At 43.7% G+C, this 23,727-nt stretch overlaps 1 protein-coding gene and 1 pseudogene across 2 annotated transcripts; both read right to left on the bottom strand.

The window, feature by feature from the left end:
* Positions 1–23,727, bottom strand: part of LOC131721968 (zinc finger protein 883-like) — a 76,401-nt pseudogene that overhangs the window by 48,008 nt on the left and 4,666 nt on the right.
* LOC131721978 (butyrophilin subfamily 1 member A1-like) lies at positions 1,556–11,207 on the bottom strand. 2 transcript variants are annotated; one of them, XM_059015435.1, is made up of 5 exons: positions 11,045–11,207; positions 2,546–2,893; positions 2,155–2,436; positions 1,802–1,909; positions 1,556–1,698 (listed from the first exon to the last, which is right to left on the bottom strand). In XM_059015435.1, exons 1-5 carry the CDS (start codon positions 11,115–11,117, stop codon positions 1,664–1,666), a joined length of 846 nt encoding a protein of 281 aa, XP_058871418.1. In that variant the 5' UTR covers positions 11,118–11,207; the 3' UTR covers positions 1,556–1,663. The 2 variants fall into 2 exon arrangements, with proteins under 2 accessions (XP_058871418.1, XP_058871417.1); XM_059015434.1 differs by lacking the exon at positions 1,556–1,698 and having other exon boundaries at positions 1,710–1,909.

The following is a 23,727-nucleotide window of genomic DNA, read 5'->3' as shown; positions in this document are numbered from 1 at the left end:
CTCGGGCTGTGGACGCACCGACTCCTCCCACTCGGGCCGTGGACGCACCGACTCCTCCCTCTCGGGCCGTGGACGCACCGGCTCCTCCCACTCGGGCCGTGGACGCACCGACTCCTCCCTCTCGGGCCGTGGACGCACCGACTCCTCCCTCTCGGGCCGTGGACGCACCGACTCCTCCCTCTCGGGCCGTGGACGCACCGGCTCCTCCCACTCGGGCTGTGGACGCACCGGCTCCTCCCACTCGGGCTGTGGACGCACCGACTCCTCCCACTCGGGCTGTGGACGTTCGGGCTCCTCCCACTCAGGCACAGGACGTTCGGGCTCCTCCCACTCAGGCGCAGGACGTTCGGGCTCCTCCCACTCAGGCGCAGGACGTTCGGGCTCCTCCCACTCAGGCGCAGGACGTTCGGGCTCCTCCTCCCCTGGCTCCTGCTCTGGGCAGTCCTCATCCTCATGCCCATAAGCAATGCACATGGTGCACCACCTTGGCTCCCTCTGCTTCCTCCTCACTTTTCCCCCTCTCTGCCTCCTTCTCCTCACCTTCCTCCTTTGGGCTGGTTCCTCCTCCTCTTCCTGGAAGGGGCAGACAGCCACCGTGTGCCCATACACCCCGCAGGCAAGGCACCAACCTTGGTCCTCCAACCTGCCGAGGAGATCCTCCAGCTCACTGCAGCCGTCTCTCCAGTTCCAGCCTTCCATTTTTTTTTTTTTTTTTTTATTTACTTTTCCACAAAAAACAATTTTCGAAAAAAAATAAAAAAAACGCCCTTTGTATTCCTGGTCCGGCTCCTGGAGGCGTTTATCCCACGCAGGACACCATATGTGACAGAGCGGTTGCAGTACTGACGTTCCGGACCAGGAAGAAGCAATACAAAACAAAGGCAAAGGTAGGTAGGGGAAACGAGACGCGTTTGCGCTCGGGTTTTAATAATAAATCAAACAATAAACAAAACAATCTATAACAAACAAAAGGGCTCGATGGCCAAAAATACATAAAGAAACAAATACCGAGTGGTACAGCGGTAGCAGTTGCTTCGGATGTATGATCTCGTCCTAAACCGTCCTCCCGTCTCTAACTCAAAGGAATCTCTCCCCATTACCCTGGAGCTCGTTCTTTTAAGCTGTGGCTGGAGCCTTAATTAATTATCAATAAAACAATTACCTTATTGAGGCTCCAGCCACATTCACACAGGTTTTTTAAATTAATAAACAAAACGAACAATAAAAAAACACTGCTTTCCCACCGTCAAATACAAAAAATAATAATAATAATACGAAATATACAAATAATAATACAGGGACGAGGTGTACCCTATCACAACCACCAACACAATAACAACACGTGCGGCTCAAACTGAATCAGCAGCACAGAGATCAAAGAACAGAATAAATAAGACAGCTATCAGTGTGTGAACGTGGACTGAAGGAGAGGCATTGGCACGAGGTTCTGAGCAATTCACAAACATGGACTTTAAAACCAGAGGAAGAGACATTTTAATACAGAGACAATGCATGTGTTGTTAAACTTGCAGAACATATATTTATAATCATTTCTAATGAGCTGGATTTCTGGTCCAGGGATGTCTTTATTTATGGGTGTGGTAGTTTAAGATACTGCTGCAGAAACCTGGAATGGGTTTTCAGCATCTCTTCATTAAGTGCTTTACTTACCCATAGGCTCAAAGTGTCTCTCCATGGCTAGAAGAAAAACAGAACAGTCCATATTATTGTAAACCTGTTTGACATGTTTAAAATGCACAGAGCTATATGAAATGCCTCATGATAATGATAAAGTTCATACCATCCATTCTTCTCCATTGGATCACCAGCAGAGGAATGGCTCCAATACTGAGAGCTAAAGTCAAGGAGAAAGCCACCATCCATCCAGAGACTCCTGGGAAAAAATCACCTGGAAAACAACACAGCAGCTCAACACACTGGAGCACACCCACCCCTTCCTAAACCCAAGAGAGTCACAATGGATGACTGCCCATTGGATTCAAATATTGACTGGTCACTAGTTCATGTGTTTGATTCAGATATTGACTGGCCCACTGATTCATGTGTTTGATTCAGATGTTGATGCCCCATCATGATGACTGTAATCTATGGTCAGTGTCAGTCAGGCTCAATCCACAAACATGTGATACTCACTGGATATGTGGAGTTTGGATTCCCAGTCTGGTTTTGGTGTTTTACTTCTAACCAGACAGGAGAACACGTTGGACTGCTGTTTGATTTTGATGTGGCTGCTGACACTGAGGAGCCCCTGACTGTCACTCTGCACTGTTGTGCTGGACAATGATGTCAAGTCATTTCCATCCCTGTCTCTCCAGATCACTTCAGGTTCAGGGTCCCACCCCTCTGATCTGCACACCAGCCGGATCTGCTCTCCTTGTGTAGAGTCCATACAGATTGAGGGCTGGGTCCCCAGAGCTGTCAGGGAATAGAGACAGTGAGACACACACAGATAGACACACCAGACAGGTCTCCAGGATATGGAGGTGTTATTTCAGATGAAAACACATTGCAATTCAGCACTGACCTCTGACTATCAGTTCAGCCTTTCCTTGTCCATCCCAGACTCCATCAGTGACATAGCAGGAATAGACCCCGCTATCAGAGAGACGGAGGTTTCTCAGTTGCAGAGAGAGAATTCCATCCCGCAGCCCCAATATAGAGAGATCAGTGCGGCCCCGATAGTCAATGTGCTGAACATCTCTGTGATCACTTCGATCTTCATATAAATGAACTGGGATCTTGATGTTTTCTCTGAACCACCTCACGTGCATGTCCACAGCACTAAGACTGGGGGTGATGTGACAGTACAGGATGACATCTTCACCAGGAGAGGCGATGAGGGGCTGATCAGAGCCAACAACAGAGCTGCCATCTGAAAAACAAAACACTGGCAATTAGAAACAAACAAGCATTTACTCAAACAGTACCCTAGTAGAAGAAGAAGCACACAGCTATGAGATATGAGATATAAGCTGTGACCCTGGGAGCTCTACACTAAACATCCAGCTATGAGATATGAGCTATAAGCTGTGACCCTGGGAACTCTACACTAAACATCCAGCTATGAGATATGAGCTATAAGCTGTGACCCTGGGACTTCTACACTAAACATCCAGCTATGAGATATGAGCTATAAGCTGTGACCCTGGGAACTCTACACTAAACATCCAGCTATGAGATATGAGCTATAAGCTGTGACCCTGGGACTTCTACACTAAACATCCAGCTATGAGATATGAGCTATAAGCTGTGACCCTGGGAGCTCTACACTAAACATCCAGCTATGAGATATGAGCTATAAGCTGTGACCCTGGGAGCTCTACACTAAACATCCAGCTATGAGATATGAGCTATAAGCTGTGACCCTGGGAGCTCTACACTAAACATCCAGCTATGAGATATGAGCTATAAGCTGTGACCCTGGGACTTCTACACTAAACATCCAGCTATGAGATATGAGCTATAAGCTGTGACCCTGGGAACTCTACACTAAACATCCAGCTATGAGATATGAGCTATAAGCTGTGACCCTGGGAGCTCTACACTAAACATCCAGCTATGAGATATGAGCTATAAGCTGTGACCCTGGGAGCTCTACACTAAACATCCAGCTATGAGATATGAGCTATAAGCTGTGACCCTGGGACTTCTACACTAAACATCCAGCTATGAGATATGAGCTATAAGCTGTGACCCTGGGAGCTCTACACTAAACATCCAGCTATGAGATATGAGCTATAAGCTGTGACCCTGGGAACTCTACACTAAACATCCAGCTATGAGATATGAGCTATAAGCTGTGACCCTGGGACTTCTACACTAAACATCCAGCTATGAGATATGAGCTATAAGCTGTGACCCTGAGAGCTCTACACTAAACATCCAGCTATGAGATATGAGCTATAAGCTGTGACCCTGGGAGCTCTTCACTAAACATCCAGCTATGAGATATGAGCTATAAGCTGTGACCCTGGGAGCTCTACACTAAACATCCAGCTATGAGATATGAGCTATAAGCTGTGACCCTGGGACTTCTACACTAAACATCCAGCTATGAGATATGAGCTATAAGCTGTGACCCTGGGAGCTCTACACTAAACATCCAGCTGCGAACGCTGGTTTATTAAACGCACTGGTCCGGAACTCAACCAAAGAACCAGTGCACTGTTAGTGAGAGGTGACTGAACAGGCAAATTGAACAACAATTCCCCTTCCCATAAACACAAGGCCAGGACATCTCTGAACTTGTGATCTTGCATCTCAGTGGATCTTCCTATTAAATTATCTTCATGTTAGAAATAGCAGGTTGTCTCTGTGTAGAAACAGCTGGTAGCAAACTCAAGACAATGAGACCAGTCCTTCCTGGGAATCTCATCTTCAGAACACAAGCTCTGTTAATTGTAGCTGTGTGACACAAACAAGCCAGACCCCATTTAGACTCCTCTCATGATTGCACTGAAGAACTGCACACCCACAGCCAGACTCCTGTATTCATATTCATCACAGGGCCAGACCGCTGCTCCACTGAGATAAATATGTCAGACTGGCTCTGCAGCTGCCAGATAAGATGGTATAGATAAGATGGGTCTGATTCTCCAGTCATGCTCAATACAAATACACTCCTGTATGTAATGAGACAGTACTGACACAGGCTGAACACTACCCTGCTTCAATGAGACAGTACTGACACAGCCTGAACACTTCCCTGCTTCAAAGAGACAGTACTGACACAGGATGTACACTACACTGCTTCAATGAGACAGTACTGACACAGGCTGAACACTTCCCTGCTTCAATGAGACAGTACTGACACAGACTGAACACTACCCTGTTTCAATGAGACAGTACTGACACAGGCTGAACACTACCCTGCTTCAATGAGACAGTACTGACACAGGCTGAACACTACCCTGTTTCAATGAGACAGTACTGACACAGGGTGAACACTACACTGCTTCAATGAGACAGTACTGACACAGGCTGAACACTTCCCTGCTTCAATGAGACAGTACTGACACAGGCTGTACACTACACTGCTTCAATGAGACAGTACTGACACAGGCTGAACACTTCCCTGCTTCAATGAGACAGTACTGACACAGGCTGAACACTTCCCTGCTTCAATGAGACAGTACTGACACAGACTGAACACTACCCTGCTTCAATGAGACAGTACTGACACAGACTGAACACTTCCCTGCTTCAATGAGACAGTACTGACACAGACTGAACACTTCCCTGCTTCAATGAGACAGTACTGACACAGGCTGAACACTTCCCTGCTTCAATGAGACAGTACTGACACAGACTGAACACTTCCCTGCTTCAATGAGACAGTACTGACACAGACTGAACACTACCCTGCTTCAATGAGACAGTACTGACACAGGATGAACACTACCCTGCTTCAATGAGACAGTACTGACACAGACTGAACACTACCCTGCTTCAATGAGACAGTACTGACACAGACTGAACACTACCCTGCTTCAATGAGACAGTACTGACACAGGCTGAACACTACCCTGCTTCAATGAGACAGTACTGACACAGGCTGAACACTACCCTGCTTCAATGAGACAGTACTGACACAGACTGAACACTACCCTGCTTCAAAGAGACAGTACTGACACAGTCTGAACACTACCCTGCTTCAATGAGACAGTACTGACACAGACTGAACACTACCCTGCTTCAATGAGACAGTACTGACACAGGCTGAACACTACCCTGCTTCAATGAGACAGTACTGACACAGGCTGAACACTACCCTGCTTCAATGAGACAGTACTGACACAGGCTGAACACTACCCTGCTTCAATGAGACAGTACTGACACAGGCTGAACACTACCCTGCTTCAATGAGACAGTACTGACACAGGCTGAACACTACCCTGCTTCAATGGGACAGTACTGACACAGGCTGAACACTACCCTGCATCAATGAGACAGTACTGACACAGGGTGAACACTACCCTGCTTCAATGAGACAGTACTGACACAGGCTGAACACTACCCTGCTTCAAGCAATGAGACAGTACTGACACAGGCTGAACACTACCCTGCTTCAATGAGACAGTACTGACACAGGCTGAACACTACCCTGCTTCAATGAGACAGTACTGACCCAGGCTGAACACTACCCTGCTTCAATGAGACAGTACTGACACAGACTGAACACTACCATGCTTCAATGAGACAGTACTGACACAGGCTGAACACTACCCTGCTTCAATGAGACAGTACTGACACAGGCTGAACACTACCCTGCTTCAATGAGACAGTACTGACACAGGCTGAACACTACCCTGCTTCAATGAGACAGTACTGACACAGACTGAACACTACCCTGCTTCAATGAGACAGTACTGACACAGGCTGTACACTACCCTGCTTCAATGAGACAGTACTGACACAGAATGAACACTACCCTGCTTCAATGAGACAGTACTGACAGAGGATGAACACTACCCTGCTTCAAGTAATGAGACAGTACTGACACAGAATGAACACTACCCTGCTTCAATGGGACAGTACTGACACAGGCTGAACACTACCCTGCTTCAATGAGACAGTAGTGACACAGTCTGAACACTACCCTGCTTCAATGGGACAGTACTGACACAGGCTGAACACTACCCTGCTTCAATGGGACAGTACTGACACAGGCTGAACACTACCCTGCTTCAATGGGACAGTACTGACACAGGCTGAACACTACCCTGCTTCAATGAGACAGTACTGACACAGACTGAACACTACCCTGCTTCAATGAGACAGTACTGACACAGGCTGAACACTACCCTGCTTCAATGAGACAGTACTGACACAGGCTGAACACTACCCTGCTTCAATGAGACAGTACTGACACAGGCTGAACACTACCCTGCTTCAATGAGACAGTACTGACACAGACTGAACACTACCCTGCTTCAATGAGACAGTACTGACACAGGCTGTATACTACCCTGCTTCAATGAGACAGTACTGACACAGAATGAACACTACCCTGCTTCAATGAGACAGTACTGACAGAGGATGAACACTACCCTGCTTCAAGTAATGAGACAGTACTGACACAGAATGAACACTACCCTGCTTCAATGGGACAGTACTGACACAGGCTGAACACTACCCTGCTTCAATGAGACAGTACTGACACAGTCTGAACACTACCCTGCTTCAATGGGACAGTACTGACACAGGCTGAACACTACCCTGCTTGAAGCAATGAGACAGTGTGGAAACTGTTTATTTAATTTTCTGCATGAGAATTAGGCTACACTATTGTTTTAAGTGTTGGTTGCACTGTTTGTGATTATATTAATATGTAATTAAGTTAATTAGTGATGTGCAGGTGGGGACAGTAATTATCTGGCCTCCATGTTGGAATAATAGATGCATTCATGACCCTCCACTATGTTTAATGAGGATACTGAATTAATGAGCAATGCTGAATTTACAGCTTCCATCAATGTGTTTGTGGAAATATAATCAATAAAACAGTGCGTTACCCCCCAGGCATGTAATGAGACAGTGCGTTACCCCCCAGGCATGTAATCAGACAGTGCGTTACCCCCCAGGCATGTAATGAGACAGTGCGTTACCCCCCAGGCATGTAATCAGACAGTGCGTTACCCCCCAGGCATGTAATCAGACAGTGCGTTACCCCCCAGGCATGTAATCAGACAGTGCGTTACCCCCCAGGCATGTAATCAGACAGTGCGTTACCCCCCAGGCATGTAATCAGACAGTGCGTTACCCCCCAGGCATGTAATGTGACAGTGCGTTGCCCCCCAGGCATGTAATCAGACAGTGCGTTACCCCCCAGGCATGTAATCAGACAGTGCGTTACCCCCCAGGCATGTAATGTGACAGTGCGTTGCCCCCCAGGCATGTAATCAGACAGTGCGTTACCCCCCAGGCATGTAATGAGACAGTGCGTTGCCCCCCAGGCATGTAATGAGACAGTGCGTTACCCCCCAGGCATGTAATGAGACAGTGCATTACCCCCCAGGCATGTAATGAGACAGTGCATTACCCCCCAGGCATGTAATGAGACAGTGCATTACCCCTCAGGCATGTAATGAGACAGTGCATTACCCCCCAGGCAACTCATTCATAGGTGTCAAGATGGCAAAACACAACTGAATCCTGGACCCTTGCTACTAAAATTGATGAATATGTCAAAACCACTATGAGTTTCAACAAGACTAGAAAGGATTGCAAAAATCCCTGTGAGTGACACATGGTTGAGTCTAGGTTCCTATAAGAGTAAAGGAACGAGGGGAGGGACTGCTGTGAAACCAGCGATTTATACCAGGGGTGCAAATTAAATTGTGGTGCCATTACACATGTTTACATATGCACATATATATACTGTGTATATATACAGACGTGCTCAAATTTGTTGGTACCCTTACAGCTCATTGAAATGATGCTTCATTCCTATATAATATATATATATATATATATATATATATATATATATATATATATATATATATACTGATGATAGATGTATAGATGATGATAGTTTCTCATTGGGTCTGGACTACTCACATCACACACACCCCTCCCACACACACTCACACACTCGTCCACATACACAGGAGAGAAGGTTTGTGTCGTATGGGAGGTTGTGAGGGGGCTTGATTAGGACGGGGTTTGATCATTCAGCACCATTAATCTCTCTGGTGCTAAACTTTCAAAACAGTTCAGCATCAATTTTCAAAACTATGTGCACCCCTGTCAGGGCTTAACCCCACCCAGAACCGTTGCTTACTAAAGATCTTGTTTATTCAAATACATGCAAAAGACTGTAATTAGAAAAGTGTGTCATAAGTACAGCTGTGCACAAAATATTACTGACATCGAGGAGTTAGGAATGTTCTGTGTGTGGTTGGCTTATCTTTCCTGCCAGCACAAAGCTAGTCAGATCACTTCTCCCTAGCAACAAATGACACTACAGCCAGCAAATATTCCAATTGGATGATTACAACTTAACAACATTACATTTCTTTCAAACATTTGTTTTGCATACACTGTTTTGGTTTTAAACACTAGACTCTCTGTGGTTAACTTTCAAAACAGTCATCAATTTAAAAACAATTTGCACCTGTGTATATTCATAACCCCAAAAAATAACTGAACATAACCAGCTCCGAGACAACATTGAGTACATCTCTGCTCCAATTAGGAGTTTAAATAGATTCCAAAATATGAGAAATTGTCTCCAAAAACAGCAGTGTCTCAGATGAAACCACACCCAGGTCCTTTCCTCTTATGGGAACAAGCCTCGAACATCTGTGCCAGAACAATCAGCTCCCCTCTGCACACACAAAACACTGTCCCTCTGGAGAACAATCAGCTCCCCTCTGCACACTCAAAACACTGTCCCTCTGTAGAACAATCAGCTCCCCTCTGCACACACAAAACAATGTCCCTCTGTAGAACAATCAGCTCCCCTCTGCACACACAAAACACTGTCCCTCTGGAGAACAATCAGCTCCCCTCTGCACACACAAAACACTGTCCCTCTGTAGAACAATCAGCTCCCCTCTGCACACACAAAACACTGTCCCTCTGTAGAACAATCAGCTCCCCTCTGCACACACAAAACACTGTCCCTCTGGAGAACAATCAGCTCCCCTCTGCACACACAAAACACTGTCCCTCTGTAGAACAATCAGCTCCCCTCTGCACACACAAAACACTGTCCCTCTGGAGAACAATCAGCTCCCCTCTGCACACACAAAACACTGTCCCTCTGTAGAACAATCAGCTCCCCTTTTTTGCTTAAATTAAACAATTTATAACAGCCCTGCGAGAGCTGAACTGAAAGTGGGAAGAAGTAGAACAGCAGCCAGCCTGAACACCTGCATGCACAATACCAGACAGCAGCCAGCCTGGACACCTGCATGCACAATACCAGACAGCCAGCCTGAACACCTGCATGCACAATACCAGACAGCCAGCCTGGACGCCTGCATGCACAATACCTGACAGCCAGCCTGGACGCCTGCATGCACAATACCTGACAGCCAGCCTGGATGCCTGCATGCACAATACCTGACAGCCAGCCTGAACACCTGCATGCACAATACCAGACAGCCAGCCTGAACACCTGCATGCACAATACCTGACAGCCAGCCTGGACGCCTGCATGCACAATACCAGACAGCCAGCCTGGACGCCTGCATGCACAATACCAGACAGCCAGCCTGGACGCCTGCATGCACAATACCTGACAGCCATCCTGGACGCCTGCATACACAATACCTGACAGCCAGCGTGGACACCTGCATGCACAATACCTGACAGCCAGCCTGGCCGCCTGCATGCACAATACCCGACAGCCAGCCTAGACACCTGCATGCACAGTACCTGACAGCAGCCAGCCTGGACACCTGCATGCACAATACCTGACAGCAGCCAGCCTGGCCACCTGCATGCACAATACCTGACAGCCAGCCTGGCCGCCTGCATGCACAATACCTGACAGCCAGCCTGGACGCCTGCATGCACAATACCTGACAGCCAGCCTGGACACCTGCATGCACAATACCTGACAGCAGCCAGCCTGGACACCTGCATGCATAATACCTGACAGCAGCCAGCCTGGACGCCTGCATGCACAATACCTGACAGCAGCCAGCCTGGACACCTGCATGCACAATACCTGACAGCAGCCAGCCTGGACACCTGCATGCACAATACCTGACAGCAGCCAGCCTGGACACCTGCATGCACAATACATGACAGCAGCCTCACCACCACAGCTCCAAGAGCAAAGCCAGACGCTGGGAAACTACTCCAGACTTGCATAGATGGTGCACTGCAGGCCTATTTCAAATAGTTGAGAGCTATAAGCTAGAAGGGGGGGCTGGTGCTACCCCTGTGAGATCTAGAAGCTCAACATTATACATTGATGCATGTCAGTGAATCTGTCCTGTTGAAATATCTTCAGGGTAGCATTAGTGATGTGTCTCTTCATCAGCTTAATTTCTACAGTCCCTCTCACCTGTCTGTGTAGAAACAGCTGGTAGCAAACTCAAGACAATGAGACAGGTCCTCCCCAGGAGTCTCATCTTCATAACAAAAGCTCTGTTAGTTGTAGCTGTGTGACACAAACAAACCAGACCCCATGTAGACTCCTCTCATGATTGCACTGTGAAGTACTGCACACCCACAGCCAGACTCCTGTATTCATATTCATCACAGGGCCAGACCGCTGCTCCACTGAGATAAATGTGTCAGACTGGCTCTGGAGCTGCCAGATAAGATGGTATAACACACAACACCCACTGTAGTAATGGAGCAGTGTTAGGACACAGAATATACTGTACACCATCCCTCTTCAATACACAGCAGAACTGCAGAATCACACTATACTGTACACTACCCCCTTCAATACACAGCAGAACTGCAGAATCACACTATACTGTACACTACCCCCTTCAATACACAGCAGAACTGCAGAATCACACTATACTGTACACGACCCCTTCAATACACAGCAGAACTGCAGAATCCCACTATACAGTACACTACCCCTTCAATACACAGCAGAACTGCAGAATCACACTATACTGTACACTACGGAGCGCTCTAACATCTGTGTGTGAACCTTCAAATAAATAGACTTGATCTAACTCAACGCACCTCGGATTGAATTGTTTGGGGTTAGGTGAACCTCCAGAATTCGTCCCTATACAGCAATTACAAAAAAAATACATCACAGTATCTAATCCTCTTTAATGATTAACTGTTACAATACCGTAGCTTGCTTCACTCACTTTGTTTTGGCTGCATTGTCGTCGGGTGAAACTGGAGGAAGCGCTGTGTAACTGCACAATATAAGACACACTGATTTGGCAGTAGAGATTTTATTATTTTTTTTAAATGCGGGTTGTGACAGATATTCAGATAAATTGTAACATTGAAGAGATGGGCTTTGTATCAGAAAACTGGTGACAGAGTCGGAAATCACGCATGACGGGCAAGTGTATTAATTTGTTACATTATATATCTCAATGGGGATTGATTTTATTCTTAATAAAAGGATGGTAAAATGCGATTGACATGTATCTGGGTAACGGATAACAGAGTGTTCACTATGTATGTGGGATATGAATTCCTATCAAGGATCACAGAAGAGAGGGAAAAAGAGAAGAGAGAGGGAGAGGAAAGAGATGAAGGGAAGGATGGGGGAGAGGGGGAATGAGAGGAGGAGAGCGGTAGAAAGAGAGTCTGCCGTCCAGATGCTTTTAGTGAAATTCATTTGAACCTTTAGGAGATTAACACAGAGGTGACCACGGACACAGGTGTGAGGATCCGTGACATTCCACACACTCTAGAGAATAAATTACTCAACAGTATTTCATTTATAAATTGGACAAAACGTATTACCTTGTTTACAGTCCAGGTCGCGGATGTACCAGCTAAATCTATAGAACACCCCGGCCCCACATTTATTTCCATTGCCACACTGTATTGTAGATTATTTTGTACTCTGTAATGAAAGCTTCATCCATTAATCCGGGTTCATACACTTTTTCAAACATCAAAATTCCATACTTTTTTCTAGACTGTCATTTGTTTTTCCCAGACTTGTGTTTTTAGTTTCTACTAGCTTTTCAATAGTTATCCACATAGACGAGCAGCCGCAGAGCATTATAGCTTTTTGATTCAGAGCAGAAGTTGCTCCTGGTTTTCTAAAAGTATTTGTTAGAATCTGGAGGTGCATATCTAGCAAGAGACAATGCAGGTATGCAAAAGAGAAGTAAGATACAATCTAAGAAATGCCCAATATTTGAGAACTACGTTGCATTATTTACAAAAATAATACAAAAAGTTGTATACTGCAAGTATACTTATGTCAAAATAGGATAGTATTATGTGACCAATAGGATACTAAAACCAGACAATTTTGGCACAAGTATACTTGCAGTATATTACTTTTTTGTAAAGGATGAGATTGGATTCTGATCCAAACTTCTTTACACCCTCTGTTAAATGTTGAACACTCTGGGAGGTGAAAAATAACAGAAATGAAATAACAAATGTGCAAGTGTGGTATATTAAACATACAAGTCAAACACTGAATACAGCACACCCTCGCTCTAACAACCCTGTTTGGATCCAAAGCCTTTTGTTTGCTATAGTAAAAGGACAACCCAAAACAAACAATATAAACTGTTTTGTTTCAATTGCAAAAGTTAATTTAAATCTTGGTTCATTATTTAAAAAAAAAAAAAAAAAAAATCAATGTTGCTTTGCCGTGCCGGTTGCATAGAGCTGTACGAGCCAACATCAGCAGCAGTTTGATTTTAAAATCAGTATTTAATCGTATAATGAAGGCCATATAGCGAGGATGTAAATAGTACACTCAGCTGACGGTTTGGATCCGAGACAGTTGCTGCACTCGGTACTGTAAGTTACAAGCAAGCACCACACATTTAAAATAAAATTACCGGTACGTTTTATTAATCACATTAAAGAAATGAAAAAAAGCGATGTTAACATGCTACGTTTATACAAACCAAGGGGCTGCAGAAAGAGTTTATTTTTTTTTAAATCCGAGCCGGTGATAATAAGGGCCTGTTCACACTGGAGCTTTTTTTCGTACTCAGTACGGTTCGGTTCGTTTGGAGAGCAGTGTGAACATCAAAGTTCGATTGGCAAACGAACCAAACCGAACTGAACTGAGACCACTAGAAGAGATCGTCTCAGACCGTTTGGCAAAAGAACTGAGTTCGGTTCGCTTAAAAAACGTGAATGTGAACACTGGACGGTCTCGGTTCTTTTGCAAACAGGAAACGAACCCGGTAGATTTGGCTGTACAGTAGCGTAGTTACTGCATACACAAACAGGTGGTAAAAATGTCCAGATGAGTGATAAGGACAACGGGGGAAACAACGGCATTGTTAGAAATGTGATCAGAAAAAAATTTAAAAATCAGACTGACAAAAGCCAATGTATTTGCTGTAATATCAACATACCTGGGAATTTATTAATTACAGTGGCTCCGGTCGGCTGGTACGATTGCTATAACCTCTTTTAAAAAAGAAAATCTGTTTTCTTTATTTTTGTAGAATTGTTCAAGTTCATGTTGAATGATGTGAACTGCCTCCAATCGCTTTCATGATTCATCATTGACATTGGAAAAAAAAAAAAATCACATTTGCAGAAAATACGGCTGCATGTGGATGACTGTATACGATGTTGTGCGAGGGAGTGTGCAAGCACCAACTTTATTATACAATATAGCACAGTAAGCAAGTTAAACATTCCGTTTTTGGCTCGTTGTCCAGTTTTTAACAAACGTCTGTTTGGATAAAGTTATGCTTGGTGTGTACGTAAATATGTTTACCAGTGCTGCAAAAAAAAAATAAAAAATAAAATACAAAGTATTATATTAAAAAAAGGACCAGATTTTCTTTCTAAATTATTATCTGTTCCTGATTTTGGTTTAGTAAACTTAAAGAAAGAAAACAATGCTATACAGTAGGATGTCAGTCTCAGAGTTTGCCAAATAGTTTCCAGGTATGAATTACGTGTTCGCTGTTGTCTTGCATAAATGAAATAAAACACAATTTATTTATTCATCGCTATACACACTCTATGCTAATGTTTTACAGGAGGAGCTATATCCCTAAACAATACATTCCTTTATATCTGTTGTCATTATTACAATACCGTAGTTCTTTTTTTCAATATACGAGGATTTTATATAAATGAAAAAAAGCAAAACATTAAACAATATATACAGTAGCTACTGTACTGCTATTGTATTTGAATATTTACATAGTGTGAAGAAGCAATGCCAGAAAATGTAAACATCCGATGGTCTTTTATTAATAAAAAACGAGTTCACTTGATGATTATTATTATTATTATTTATTTCTTAGCAGACACTCTTATCCAGGGCGACTTACAGTTGTTACAAGATATCACATTATTTTCACATACAATTATTATTATTTTTTTTTTTTACACATTATATTATATTATTTTTTTACACATTATACGAACTCAGTACGTTTGTATACAAGGCAAGTGTGAACAGCTAGCACATTGATACACTGCTTCAAAGCAAACGAACCAAACTGAGGACGTTTGAAATGAACCCAGTGTGAATACACCCTAACTATCGTATTACATTTTTTTTTCCTGGGTTGGGAAATAACATTAATGATTTAATAAAGGTAACAACAAGATAACACAATGTGAGTCTCGGTGAGCAGAGTACAGTAGCTTGTAATTCCAGTCTGTAACTTTGTTTAAAAAATCATAGCCTTGGCTGTCGTAGACTCCATTTTACCCTTCGTTTCACTGGAACAGACAGTCATGTGACATATACCAGTGCGCTGACTGGATAGGATTGCTTTTGAGTTGTCAGGGCGTTGTCAGGGGTGATACACGGGGCAATCCTCGCGGGATTTGGTCACAAGCAACATAGCTGCTACTAGTAAACTGTCTAGACAGTTACTGCTAGAGCTGCTGACCCGCTTTAGAGATCAATTACTATTAATAATAAAAGTAATCGCAGAATCATTTTAATTTTCCCGTGATGCTAGTAAAATTCCACACTTTTTCAAGACTTTCATAACGGAGACGTGGTTTTTCAAGCATTTTCAAGCCCTGGAAATCAGTTTTGCATTTTTCCAAACTTTTTCCAGACTTCCAGACTAGCGTACGAACCCTGATTAATAGTCATAGCTCAGCTACATTTTCATTAGGAATTTGTCACCGAGTGCAAGATACTGCAAAAGAGCAAGAAACAGCCAGGGATGAAACAGCTATGACTTTCTGTACCCAAGATCCGTACACATGCCTGCTGCACTGCTATTACTCGGGGCACTTTACAAAAGCAACACAAACACAAGCATGGACAATGCACACTGCAAAGCGACACGTCATGCAATATTCACTCATTCATGTCATAATACAGTCATGCAACACTATCAGTTTTCATTCGTTTTTGAATCGATGACTTTACAAGACCCATCCTCCAGGCGGTTGCCCAGTAAGGACGCTGCAGTCTCGTCTCTGGGATGCTACATCAGGGGTCTGGATACTCATTCCCATCAATTTATTTATTTTCAAGTTAATTAAGTTTAAATGTTAAATCCTGAAACTCATTTCCACACTGAGTTATTGATTTCTCCTGACTCGTCCATCAGATGAGGTGTGAATAGTTTCCTTTCTGCATATTCCCGCTCCCAGGCACTGACTGCATTGACAGCCTGAGTTAAACTGACAGCAGAGAAGCCTCTTGTGACGTGTCCGCGTCTCTGCCCACTTTGACAGAGAGCAAGAGAGTGGATTTGCATTTTTATGGAGGCTGTGTGGTCCGCATTTTTATGGAGGCTGTGTGGCCCAGTGGTTAAAGAAAAGGGCTTGTAACCAGGAGGTCCCCGGTTCAAATCCCATCTCAGCCACTGACTCATTGTGTGACCCTGAGCAAGTCACTTAACCTCCTTGTGCTCCGTCTTTCGGGTGAGACGTAGTTGTGACTCTGCAGCTGATGCATAGTTCACACACCCTAGTCTTTGTAAGTCGCCTTGGATAAAGGCGTCTGCTAAATAAACTAATAATAATAATAATAATAATAATAATAATAATAATAATAATAATAATAATAAAATGCATGCTCTTAAGAGTGATACACAAAACATACATGCTGAATAAATGGACCACAAAGGGTTACGAGTGATACACAAATCAGTATTTAAGGTTCCTCTCCTCTGTGAATTCTCTGGTGTTTTGGAAGGGCTTGTTTAAGAGACACAGTTTCTCTCCTGTGTGAGTTCGCTGGTGTGAAACAAGGCTGTCTGACCAACTGAAACTCTTCCCACAGTCAGAGCAGTGATACAGTTTCTCTCCTGTGTGAGTTCGCTGGTGTCCTTTTAGGCTTCCTAACTGACTGAAACTCTTCCCACAGTCAGAGCAGTGATACGGTTTCTCTCCTGTGTGAGTTCGCTGGTGTGCAACAAGGCTGCCTAACTGTCTGAAACTCTTCCCACAGTCAGAGCAGCGATAAGGTTTCTCTCCTGTGTGAGTTCGCTGGTGTGAAACAAGGCTGCCTGACCGACTGAAATTCTTCCCACAGTCAGAGCAGCAATAAGGTTTCTCTCCTGTGTGAGTTCGCTGGTGTGAAACAAGGCTGCCTGACCGACTGAAATTCTTCCCACAGTCAGAGCAGTGATACAGTTTCTCTCCTGTGTGAGTTCGCTGGTGTCCTTTTAGGCTTCCTAACTGACTGAAACTCTTCCCACAGTCAGAGCAGTGATACGGTTTCTCTCCTGTGTGAGTTCGCTGGTGTAAAACAAGGCTGTTTGACTGACTGAAACTCTTCCCACAGTCAGAGCAGTGATATGGTTTCTCTCCTGTGTGAGTTCGTTTGTGTAAAACAAGGCTGCCTGACCGACTGAAACTCTTCCCACAGTCAGAGCAGTGATACGGTTTCTCTCCTGTGTGAGTTCGCTGGTGTGCAACAAGGCTGTTTGACTGACTGAAACTCTTCCCACAGTCAGAGCAGTGATACGGTTTCTCTCCTGTGTGAATTCGCTGGTGTAAAACAAGGATGTTTGACTGACTGAAACTCTTCCCACAGTCAGTGCAGCAATACGGTTTCTCGCCTGTGTGAGTTCGCTGGGTGAAACCTTTCCCACAGTCAGGATATTCTCCACCGCCTGCCCTCGCTTTAGCTGCTGGACTGGAACCTGGAAAACATGAACAGGAAAGAAAGTAAGACGGACTGCTTGTAGGCTTAAGGTTGGTTCATAATTCAGACTCCGACATAATTTGTGGTCGGAGTCGAGGGTCTCTGACCCTGTGTGACAGGTCACACAGACTCTTGCGACATGCGTCTTTTTTGGAAAGTCGTACAGCCTTTTCTCATGCGTCTGTGACCTGAAATCGCTTGATGTATCGCGCTGGATGTATCGCATTCATCTGCAGTGATGTATGAACCAACTCTCAGGGCATGTGCAGGGCCAGATTAACACATAGGCAAACTAGATATACAGATAAAACTTGACTTCACTGACATTCAAACCGAAGCATGCATCTCAAAATCAAATTGTCCTGATGGGTGTTATTATTATTATTATTATTATTATTTGTTTATTTAGCAGACGCCTTTATCCAAGGCGACTTACAGAGACTAGGGTGTGTGAACTATGCAGATTATGCAAATTTCTGTACCCCATAGAACTGTATATCCCCTGTGCAGATGCACATATATACCAAGAATGAAAGTTTCGACTCCTCAACCTCTAATTACTCATAACAGTGACAGGTCCTTAGAAAGTATTAGCAGCAACCACACATAGGGACGCTGTGGCAAAGTGGGTAAGTGAGTGCAGGTGAAGGCAATGCAGCAGTGCAGAAGAAAACAGACACAATTATATCCAGGTGCAAGAAAACAGACACACAATTATATCCAGGTCCAAGGGTGTGTGTTGGTTTCACAATGTCCAGAGGCTGACGGCAATCAGCTGTAAATAATACTGTTATAAAGTGATACAGTAACGTGTATCACTTCGATTAGAATCCCCAGGTTTGACCCGTAACAAAAAGTCCCGTTCTTTTAACACCCACACGTAACACAAAACACAGACACAGTTCTTTAGTGAGTGATTTTAGTGCTCGTGGTGCGTAATACAATTTGTTGTGGTGAGGGAAGTGCTGGTGTCCGGGTTTGATGCTGGCCTGCGGCTACAGCTCCGGATCGTGTTAGTAGTCTTAGAAACAAACAAACAAACAAACATACAAACAGTTTACTAGACAAACGAACAAACACAACACTCACGTTTTTTGTTAGGGGTGGGAATTTCGAATAATAAGATATTTGCAGGCGATCTGATTCAAACATTCAAAATCCTAAAAGGTATAGACAATGTCAACCCAGGGGACTTTTTTGACCCCAAAAAAAAAGAAACAAGGACTAGGGGTCACAAATGGAGATTAGATAAAGGGACATTCAGAACAGAAAATAGGAGGCACTTTTTTACACAGAGAATTGTGAGGGTCTGGAACCAACTCCCAAGTAATGTTGTTGAAGCTGACACCCTGGGATCCTTCAAGAAGCTGCTTGATGAGATTCAGGGATCAATAAGCTACTAACAACCAAACAAGCAAGATGGGCTGAATGGCCTCCTCTCGTTTGTAAACTTTCTTATGTTCTTATGTTCTTATGCACAGTTCCTATAGAAAGTCTACACCCCCTTGAACTTTTTTCACATTTTGTTGTGTCAGTGTGTCACAAAGACGGCCGGAGTGGGTGGTGTCAGACCAGAGCCAGGAAGTAACACACAGAGACTTGGATTTTGGTTAAGCTGAGCGCGTGATCGCGCTCAGCATTTAATAATTAACAACACAGAAAATAAAAGGTTTGAACACAAAACAAAACAGGACACGGCACTTGCGCCAAAATAAATAGACAAACAAAACGTACTAAACACTTAACAAACGGTGCATGGAGAGACAAACAAACACGGTGAGTATAAACACTTATATTTACGATCTTATTTATTTTAACTCCTCTCTCTCTCCCGTTCTCCACTCTCGAACACCCAACCCTGAGTGAATGAAAATGTGTCTATATATACTGTTGTGCTGGGATTCAATTACTAATTAATTATTCACTTGAATCCCAGCACGTGAATGAATTACGTGCAACCCCGTGCTCACATATTACATTTAACCAGCACGTGAAGTGATTTGTGCCCTCCTCGTGCCTAAATACAAATCTACATTTTAAATACACGTGAAACACAGACCCGTTTATATCCCGTGTACCAATCTATACACCAACATTTAACACACGCACGCAACATATAACACATAATATGCACACAGGGGCGGGGCACATTGCCACACAGTGCCTCAGAGTTTCATGCATTTAAATGAGGATTTTTTCCACTTATCTACACACCATACTCCACACTGTTAAGGGGAAAAAAAGTTTTTTTATTGCGAAAAAGATGATATATTACAAATACAAAACTGGAAGATCATAATTGGATAAGTCACCAACCCCCTGAGTTAATACTTGGTGGAAGCACCTTTGGCAGCAATTACAGCTGTGAGTCTGTTGGGATAGGTCTCTACCAACTTTGCACACCTAGATTAGGCAATATTTAACCATTCTGCTTTACAAAACTGTTAAAGCTCTGTCAAGTTCCTTGGGGAGCGTTGATGGAAATTTTCGATCGGATTTAGGTCGGGGCTCTGAGGGGGCCACTTGATGACATTTACCTTTTTGTTCCTTAGCCACTCCAGTGTAGATTTGGCTGTGTGCTTTGGGTCGTTGTCATGCTGAAAGGTGAACTTCCGTCTCAGTTTCAGGTTTCTTGCAGAGGGCAGCAGGTTTTCCTCAAGGACTTCTCTGTACTTTGCTCCATTCATTTTCCCTTCTATCCTGACAAGTGCCCCAGTCCCTGCCGATGAGAAACATCCCCATAACATGATGCTGCCACCACCATGCTTCACAGTAGGGATGGTGTTCTTTGGGTGATGCACTGTGTTGGGTTTGTGCCAAACACAACGCTTTGAATTTAGGCCAAAAAGTTCCATTTTAGTTTTGTCAGACCAAAAAACTTTTTGCCACATGGCTACAGAATCTCCTGCGTGTTTTTTTGCATACTTCAAACAGGATTCAAGGTGGGCTTTCTTGAGTAACGGCTTCCTTCTTGCCACCCTACCATACAGACCAGATTTGTGGAGTGCTTGGGATATTGTTGTCACATGCACACTTTGACCAGTCTTGGCCATAAAAGCCTGTAGCTCTTGCAAAGTTGTCATTGGCCTCTTGGTAGCCCCTCTGATCAGTCTCCTTGCTCAGTCATCCAGTTTGGAGGGACGGCCTGATCTAGGCAGGGTCTTGGTGGTGCCATACACCTTCCACTTCTTAATAATCGTCTTGACAGTGTTCCAAGGGATATTCAAGGCCTTTGATATTTTTTTTATACCCATCCCCTGATCTGTGCCTTTCAACAACTTTGTCCCAGAGTTCTTTTGAAAGCGCCTTGGTGCTCATGGTCTTTGCTTTGAAATGCACTACCCAGCAGAGGGAACCTACAGAAACTGCTGAATTTATCCTGAAATCACTACAATTTAACACAAGTGGAGGCCAATTAACTTGGTGTGTGATTTTGAAGGCTATTGGTTACACCTGAGCTAATTTAGGATTGCTATTACAAGCGGGGTGGACACTTATCCAAACAAGCTATTTCAGTCTTTATTTTTAATTAATTTTCTACAAATTTCTGGAATATTTTTTTCACTTGGAAGTTGTGGGGTAGGACGGCACTGTATATATATATATGTACGGTAGCAGCAAAGGTTTAGCATTGCCCGGATAGTTTGCAGTGTAAATCTGAATGAAAGGTCACTTCTAAAGCCGTATCCACACCAGACAGAGCGACGCGAGCGAAGTCACCGAATGTCAATGTTGGAAAGGATCCAGAAGACTGGAAATAAACACATGACCCAGCCCACGCATTCCTATTGGACAAACTAGAGATGGGCTGTCTTTACAAAACAGGGCTTGTTTTGATAAAATGTTATCCTGACCTCTGGCAACTCCATTGTAAAATAATATATATACACGTTACTTAATACTAAAGTATTTTGAAGTGCAACATTATTATTATTATTATTATTATTATTATTATTATTATTATTAGTATTATTATGTTGTTGTTGAGCACTACATCTTGATTATTATTATTATTACTATTATTATTATTATTATTATTATTATTATTATTATTATCTGTGTTATTATGCGCAGGTCACACCCTAACGATGCCGTTCTGCAAATCTATTTTTTGCTACACTTCTTCATAAACGCTGTTGAAGACTGTGACACATCAGATCATGTGTTTGAGTCATCTCTGACTTCATTTACTTATGAATGATTATATTTTCTATGCATTCAGACATTCTATCAGTAAACTAAAAACACGTATCCCCGAATTTGACATGAAGTGTTGTGTTCAGATAAAAGTGTTAACATCCTCACCCCATGGATGGGACGTGTTTTGAGGCGTGTGTTTGATGTCTGTCAAGGGTGTTAACCTTACTTCAGATTGGTCAGCTTCATTCCAGTTGCGCAATGAAAAAAAAATAAAAACAGAAACAAGTTCTATTTTAGCGACGCAGAATTTTCTCAAAGCGATATCGCTCGCATTACTCGCTGCTGGTGTGGATACTCCCATTTGACTGCAATGACTTCTAAATTATTTGCTTGTGTTGCTCGCGTTCCGTGTGGATATGGCTTAATAAACAAAAAGCCTTTTTTCAGTCGAGACGCCTCACATCTCTAAAAGATGCACTGCTTGCTTGTTGTTTCAGCCTAGACGCCTCACATCTCCACTGCACACAGTAAAAGATGCACTGCTTGCTTGTTTCAGTCGAGACGCCTCACATCTCCACTGCACACAGTAAAAGATGCACTGCTTGCTTGTTTCAGTCGAGACGCCTCACATCTCCACTGCACACAGTAAAAGATGCACTGCTTGCTTGTTTCAGTCGAGACGCCTCACATCCCCACTGCACACAGTAAAAGATGCACTGCTTGCTTGTTTCAGTCGAGACGCCTCACATCTCCACTGCACACAGTAAAAGATGCACTGCTTGCTTGTTTCAGTCGAGACGCCTCACATTGCCCCACTGCACACAGTAAAAGATGCACTGCTTGCTTGTTTCAGTCGAGACGCCTCACATCTCCACTGCACACAGTAAAAGATGCACTGCTTGCTTGTTTCAGTCGAGACGCCTCACATCTCCACTGCACACAGTAAAAGATGCACTGCTTGCTTGTTTCAGTCGAGACGCCTCACATCTCCACTGCACACAGTAAAAGATGCACTGCTTGCTTGTTTCAGTCGAGACGCCTCACATCCCCACTGCACACAGTAAAAGATGCACTGCTTGCTTGTTTCAGTCGAGACGCCTCACATCTCCACTGCACACAGTAAAAGATGCACTGCTTGCTTGTTTCAGTCGAGATGCCTCACATCCCCACTGCACACAGTAAAAGATGCACTGCTTGATTGTTTTTTGCCACATTCTGTGTTTCTTCCAAAGTAGCAGATGGGTGCTGGCTTTTTAGATGATTGAGAATGTACTTGTTGATTTACAATATGAAATGCTTGTGCTGCAGAGATTACATTGCACGGTGATCTCGTTTAACTTTTTTCAAAATACTTCCAAGCACTGCATTTTTTTTTTAAAGATGCTATTTTCACTGCTCATGCACTCCCTTAGCCAATAGCAGAGCTAGGTAAGGAAGAGCCCCGCCTCCTGTCAGTTATCAGTGAGGTGAGAATTGTAGTGGCTGATCACTTTTAACTTGCTCCTCTGTCAAAATACCATGCCAAGCTTTTTCGGGTGTAGTTAGCTCATTTTTCCATTTGTTTTAGAAATTAACGAGTACTCAAAACTTGATCACAATATTCGATTAGTAATTTCATTTAGAATACTCGATTATTCAGACACCCCTGTTTTATGGATCTCTCTTCCTGCAGTGATTTAGAGCACAGATCTCAAACCTCAGTGCACTAGAGCAGACATTTCTAAAAGAGCTTTGCAACAGACTAAAGTCATGTGTTAAAAGTTGTCAGGAAGTGAAGAATGAAAAGAAATGACAGGTACGTTATTTAAGCAGTTGTAGCAACACGTGGGGACGTG

Source organism: Acipenser ruthenus, chromosome 50 (genome assembly GCF_902713425.1).
Source record: "Acipenser ruthenus chromosome 50, fAciRut3.2 maternal haplotype, whole genome shotgun sequence".
NCBI lineage: Eukaryota > Metazoa > Chordata > Actinopteri > Acipenseriformes > Acipenseridae > Acipenser > Acipenser ruthenus.
The sequence above is the reverse complement of the archived record's forward strand: the minus strand, read 5'-3'. Positions and strand labels throughout refer to the sequence as shown.

What these genes read in the sequence shown, in the direction of transcription:
- LOC131721978 (XM_059015434.1), bottom strand. Translation starts at nt 11,117, where the DNA reads ATGAAGATGAGACTCCTGGGGAGGACCTGTCTCATTGTCTTGAGTTTG. An exon ending in GGCTGAACTGATAGTCAGAG is followed by an intron (nt 2,437 to 2,545) that starts GTCAGTGCTGAA and finishes ATTCCCTGACAG; the next exon opens with CTCTGGGGACCCAGCCCTCA. An exon ending in ATCCAAACTCCACATATCCA is followed by an intron (nt 1,910 to 2,154) that starts GTGAGTATCACA and finishes GTTGTTTTCCAG; the next exon opens with GTGATTTTTTCCCAGGAGTC.